Source organism: Lygodium microphyllum, chromosome 13 (genome assembly GCF_053477565.2).
Source record: "Lygodium microphyllum isolate KBCC chromosome 13, Lygodium_microphyllum_v1.1.10, whole genome shotgun sequence".
NCBI lineage: Eukaryota > Viridiplantae > Streptophyta > Polypodiopsida > Schizaeales > Lygodiaceae > Lygodium > Lygodium microphyllum.
In genome coordinates, this window is record NC_141147.1 from 123,263,584 (window position 1) to 123,270,136 (window position 6,553).

Below are 6,553 nucleotides of genomic sequence, written 5' to 3' on the forward strand. Positions count from 1 at the left end.
ACTGACACAAGCAATTGAATACTCAAATATTCTTTAAACATATGTAATAGTTTTCTCTTGCAAAGATGTGTCAATGGCCTCTAAATTAATAGACCCTTGTGGGCATAAAATCACCACATTGCTAATATGTTTTTCAGTCCATTCATTAAAAGTAAACTAAAAACTTGAATGAAGTCAAATATTATGCATTTTAAGGATAATTTCATAGTTTTTTAAAAGTTGATCAAGTATTCAATGGACATTTTATTATAATCTGGTAAAATAAATCCCTTGTTCTAGTGCTAAGCATTATATAAAAATAGAATTTTTGATGACATTAAAAGCTATATGACATGCAACATCTGCTTTCTTCCAATTTAGATGCAATTCTTGGATTTCTAATGGTTGAAGGCTTGTCTAATAGCACAATCTCGTAACTTTCATCTCTTTTGTTTGCACATCCTTGCATCAAGTACTAACTCTTGGACTACTCACTCTCTTTCCCTTACATGATATGTTTTAATGCATTAACATCGAGATCATTAAGTAAGACATACAAGAAATAGAGAAAATTTTCTTTCTTCTTGCTAGCTTCTTAAGAGAAGTTTTAGATTTTGTCTTTATATCTAATACTCTGAATATTTGAACTTCTAGGATCAACATTTTATTTGCTTGAGTTAGAAATAGGTTTAGGCATATTTGTGCCCACATTAGAAAGAGGATGTTGATCTTGCTTCCCTCTTCCATAGCCTTGAGAAGCTAGATCCTTTCGTTTCAGCTCACCATTCTTGTGCCCCATACTAGAAACATTGATTGCCTTTGTATGCTCAAAAACTTCTAATTCCTTAGCTTGCGCTTTGATCTTCTACTTGGAGACATTTTTGTCAAGATTATTTGGGTACTATCTAGTAAATGGACCAAAGTCTTGACATAGATAGCGAGCATCCAAAAAGGGAGCTTGTAAAACCTTGCAAACAATCGCAATACTGTGTTTTGTCCCAAAGTACACAAGCTCTCCTATCAACTTCTAGAGTTTGAGACAGAGGAGGAACATATGAAATTTCCCCTAATGTGCTTGCCAATGATCTATCATTGGCTTCTATGATGGGATCCAAATTAGGAAAAGGAACCCAAGTAGGACACCCACATTGCACAACTTCACTTGGTAAATACTGTATTGCCCATGAAATGGCATGCATAAAATTCCCTTCTGTAACCAACAAAGCAAGAAAGATTCCAATTTTTTCTTTACCATAGAGCCAACCAAATCTTACAAGAATCCCTTCGTAATCAACTTGTGATATCACAAGCTACCATGAGCATGGTAAGTGCCAACAAATCACTTCTTCCTCATCAGGCACTCTCCTTGAACAAAAAACGATAATGTTTGAAGTTGAGAAGTCATAATGCCGACTATATAAATAATCAATCGAAAGAGACAAGCAAGCTATATGCACTTGTTTATTATATTTTTCACATGAGCCCTACTTAGTTGCAATTAAAATTTTTTGGAATAGTTACCATGGCTTACAAGTAGACTATCTCCCTTGGAAGACACTTGCAATGCATCAAAAAACCAAAATTACTGTGATGCAAAAGTCTAGTTACAAGATATTCATATCTATTTGAACAATCCACTACTTGTTCAAAAAGTAAACCTTGCTTATTGACTTTTTGAAAAGCCTTGACTAAAACATTTTATTTAAGAGGTGATTCAACTTGTCAAAATCTTCCACTTATTAATTAGTAACTTCTTTTTTCATAAATTATTTAGTAAATTAAATTTTGAGATTTTTAAATTTAAGGCCTAGCCATGTCCTCCACTTGTCACATTGGCTTGGCAAAGTTGTGGAGGTTTGGGAGCCACCTTACCAAAAAAAGAATATAAGGTATATGTTGATGACCATGCTGAGAAGTAGATTGAGCCAAAGAGCTAGACATTTGAAAGTATTAAATAATTCAATTCATGTTTGTCTAGCGATCTATGCTTGTAAAGGAACATTTCAAGAGCCATTGATTGAATAAAAAGAATAGATCCAACAATTTGTAAAGATAGGTTACATTGTATCTTGGTGAAGTCACTTTTTAACCTAGTGGAGTGATTTGCAATACAACAATGTTAGATGTTAGAATTGAGTAACTTGGAGTAACTTGTTGTTGAAGTACCTTACAATACATGAATCGTGTGAACAATCAAAACTCAACATGGTGGATAGGTGTGTTTCGTTCGGACTCATCAAAGACACTACGATTAGACTTTTTGTAATGGTAGAAGGAAGCAACAGTGAGGAAGCCAAGGAAGTTGAGGACACTAATGGCAGCAAGGATCCAATAGAAGTAGTCGAGGTGACTACGGTTGAGGTTGTGTGTGATCCAACCAGTAGTTTCACCAGTGGCATCTTTGATGATGGTGACGATAAGAACACTGATCCAATTGCCAATGCCAATGCTCAGGAGGAAGAGGGAGGTGCTAATGCTACGCATGCCATCTGACACCTCATCATAGAAGAACTCTAGTTGACCCACGTATGCCATCACCTCAGATGTGCCCCCAATGAAATATTGTGGCACTAGCCAGAAAATGCTAATGGGGATTGTCGCCTGGGGCCAATTTTTTTTCAAAATACGTATGTTAGAAAAAATCATTGTGTATTTGGTGATAGAGGCATCAACTTGAGAGCTCAAGTAACTTATCAAATATTTTGGCATGTTTTGGAGATGTCTACATTTTTCTTGTGTAAAAGATAACAATCTCATGCAATGAAAACCCAAAGTTTTTGTCATTTTGAATGTTAGGCAACCATTGGGATCTCCATATGTTTTCTATAGATACATATGTTTTTCACCTCAAAAATATGCAATTTCACACCATCCAAACCTTACATTTTTGCCAACATTTTGAAACTTGGGTAATCATTATTAGTTTTTTTTAAGGTTTCTCCATATGTACCGATCTTATTCTTTAAAACAAATGGAAATCAAATTGAAAATTTAAAACATCGAGTGTTGAATCTTGAGTGATCATTATGATTTTGTAGGGACAAAATATGGCACTAATAGTTTTTACTAAACATTGTTGAACTATTGTAAGTAATCATTACAATTTTGCGGATTATGATCATAAAATGTCAAAATATGTTGGAAGTCAGTGTATTATCAATTTTGAAATCTTAAAGATGAACCTATATGAAAATTGAAAATGTTTAACAAAATATGTTGAATAATTAGGGATCATTGTTATTATGTGGATTATAATGATTGAGCCTCGAAAAATTGTCAATTTGAAAAAAAACACCAATAAGTTTCTTAAGCAAAAGGGCCCATTCGATTAAATTTTCATAACATGTAAGAAAACCAACCCAAAAGCAGAAGCGACCCCAACCCAATTTAACTACAATGTTGGAAAACCAATGGAGCATTTTTGGCCACTTAAAGTTATGATGCAAATATTTTCATACTATATATAAGGTTATGTAAGTCAAACACAATACTCTATTGGCAGTGTACCCTATCCTTGGAGATGTTTGTTAGAGCATTTGAATTGTGAAGTGATCATTATAAGGTTGTACTTGAGATAATATATTTGTTTTTGAGGTCTAGATGGCTTATATGTTTAGGATAAATTGGAAAAGGACTAGAAAATGCACATTGAGAGAGAGAGAGAGAGAGAGAGAGAGAGAGAGAGAGAGAGAGTGTGTGTGTGTGTGTGTACCTGCGGCAGGTCGAGCAGGCCGTGGGTGGCGGCCACCTGGAGGCGCCTCCGCTCGACGAGGGCGGCGGCCAGCATGCCGAAGATGGAGATGAAGAGGCCCGTGCCGATGCGCTGCAGGGAGGTGAGGCCGCGCGGGTGGCCCGTGAGGCGGCGGAGGGCCGGCACCAGCCAGTAGTCGTAGAGCGGCAGCAGCGCCAGCGAGTTGAGCGTCCCGAAGATGGGTAGGGACGCCGCGGGGATCTGGAAGTGCCGGCCCAGCCGCCTGTCCATGGTGATGCCCTGCTGCACGAAGAAGGATGCTATCTGGAAGAAGGTGGTGGACAGGAAGATGGTGAAGAACCACACCGGCAGTATCCGCAGCACCCCCTTCAGCTCCTCCACCTGCGTCACCGTGCACAGCTTCCATGCGCTCACCGGCTCCTCCCCCCTCAACACGTACTTCTGCTTGTCTACCGCTGCCTTGTCCAGAAACCTGCCCCCATTCCAATATCATATCATCAACCGTATTACACATCAGTCTGCCAACAAGCCATTGTTACTGATTCAATCCCTCAGCAATCATAAACTAGTCACTCAATTCAATCAGGCTGATTTCTCTCTAATCACTCAAGGTATCATCCACTCGCCACAAGCATCAGTTCAACGAATCTGTCCTACTGTCAAGATAGATATCACTCTACCACCATTGATTCAATCTCTCCCTCTGAATGCCAATCACTCAAGGAACCAACTTGCCAAGCATTATAAGTTCAACCTCTTGACAGCTGATTTGTCCTAATGTTAGGACAAATACCAGTCCAGTAACTGCAACACTGAATCCAAAACAGACTGAGCAAGAGAGGGGGGGAGGGTGCTGACATCTCATCAATAAGACGAACTTGTAACTTTCATGTCAGTCATCAAATTGCAACAAATCTGCTGACATCTCATCAATAAGACGAGTTACTTGTAACTTTCATGTCAATCATCAAATTGCAACAAATCGAACGAGTAACTGATCACTGAAGGTCTTTAGGCTTGATCACAATGTCAAGGAGAGATTACATGCAAACCTTTTGATGAAGTGTTAGGGCTTTCTTAGGATCAGGGCCCATTTCAAATACAAATCCGTGACTATTAGGGCTTGCTTAGGAGAAGCCGACAAAATGCAAACATGAATACTATAGATTACAAATAAAATCTGGTGATTGACATGAATAATTGCATGAAATTAATGTACTTCGAGTTAATATGTGATAGACTTTCGTTAAAGAAATTAAAGAATCATGTAGTATACATGTGAAAATTCAAGCACTCACCTAAGATATTCTGTATGCCTGAGCTTTCTCACTCCCTTGATTGCAGACACCTTGCGCTCATCAACCTCGTACAGCATGTGTTCAGTTGGTACATCCACTTTCCTTTGTCGAAAAGCCACGACCAAAACTTGGAGGAATCGGGTATACGGGCTACCAGAAACCAGCTTGTGGCGGTAGACAGGCAACCCAATGAGAAGAAATACAACAGAGAGAATAACTATGCCAGTTGGGATACCAAAGCCCCATCCAAAACCAATGTTGTTTTGAATATATACAAGAACTGTAACAGCAAAGAGGGCCCCCAAATTGATTGCAAAATAGAACCAGTTGAAGTAAGAGGCCTTCTTTATCTTCTCTTCCTCATTGTTGTCATCAAATTGATCAGCTCCAAAGGATGACACATTGGCTTTAATCCCCCCTGTGCCTAATGCAATAAGGTATAGGCCAGCATAGAGAAAGTTTATCATGTGTCTGGTGGCTGGTAAGCATGTTTGAGGGTGGAATATGATGTCACATTGTGGTGGCCTTAATGAGCTCACTATAGCTCCCACTGTCAATAGTATCATGCCCTGGTGGTGGTAAAAGGAAAATTTGCAATTAAGGTACAATTGCACACAATGTTTGATAAGAACGTTAGTTCAAAAATTGCATTTTTCATCAACTGCTTGCATTTTGATTGCTTTCTTAGATTTTTAAGAAAATGCCTAAAATGGGTCCATGATGGGGTAACAGTTTCAATTTACTACTATCTGAGCACTCTTCGAGGAAAATAATCACAGCCTGAGAAAAAAATTAGCACTAAGAAAGAACATGGCTTTAGGGGTGGCTATCTAGGGGAATTTGCATTTGGAATAGCCATTCTTAGGGCATGAAGAGTGGTGAGATATAAGTCTCTACTCACCACTGCGTAGATTAAAGAGAAGACTACAGTGGTAGAAAAGCGGCCCCAATAAGCATCTGCGATGAATCCTCCAACCAAGCAAAGCACATATGAAGCCCCAACCCAGTTGGTGATCAATGTTGCTGCATCTGCTGGGAATATGTGAAAGTTGAACACCAGATAGGAACCCATATTTGCTCCAATGGCAAAAAATGCAATTCTTTCGGCAACCTCATTCACTACACATGCAAATCATGCTCACTTGTCAGTATATTTTAAGCAGATTATTCTAACCCAAGCCTGGGTAATTCACTATATGTATACCCTCTATATCATGTGTGCTCCAGGCCTATTTATAAATATCCTTATCTGTTAAATTTTTTCTTAATAAAACATAACCCTTTTCTATTCAATCTATAAGTAACCCCTTTATATGGGACCCTTCTATATGTAAAAAATGTGTAAAGATGGTATTTTAAAAATCCCTTATGTTGAACTCATGTGATACATACATATATTTATGATTGATCTCCCCAAGAACCCAAGTCAGTTTCCAAACAACTATACATGTTTATGTTCATTGACTAAAGTTTATCTTGAGTTGATAGTGCATGTTTCAAGCGTTCGAATGTATGAACGCATTCACAAAGCATGGGCTCAAGATTGCAGAATATTTTGTTCGTT

General features: G+C 38.3%; 1 protein-coding gene across 1 annotated transcript; it reads right to left on the reverse strand.

Annotated features, from left to right (window-relative positions):
- Positions 1–2,040: 2,040 nt before the first annotated feature.
- LOC148027166 (protein NRT1/ PTR FAMILY 8.1-like) lies at positions 2,041–6,087 on the reverse strand. Its single transcript, XM_087690589.1, has 4 exons — positions 5,891–6,087; positions 4,990–5,558; positions 3,692–4,163; positions 2,041–2,580 (listed from the first exon to the last, which is right to left on the reverse strand). The coding sequence occupies exons 1-4, from the start codon at positions 6,059–6,061 to the stop codon at positions 2,173–2,175; spliced, it is 1,620 nt and encodes a 539-aa protein (XP_087546715.1). The 5' UTR covers positions 6,062–6,087; the 3' UTR covers positions 2,041–2,172.
- Positions 6,088–6,553: the final 466 nt, after the last annotated feature.

Excerpts from the sequence above, each read along its gene's own strand:
- LOC148027166 (XM_087690589.1), bottom strand. The coding sequence starts at position 6,061 with ATGGGTTCCTATCTGGTGTTCAACTTTCACATATTCCCAGCAGATGCA. Across the intron at positions 5,559-5,890 it reads TCTCTTTAATCTACGCAGTG|GGCATGATACTATTGACAGT; the intron begins GTGAGTAGAGAC and ends TACCACCACCAG. Across the intron at positions 2,581-3,691 it reads GCCTGCTCGACCTGCCGCAG|GCGACAATCCCCATTAGCAT; the intron begins GTACACACACAC and ends AATTGGCCCCAG.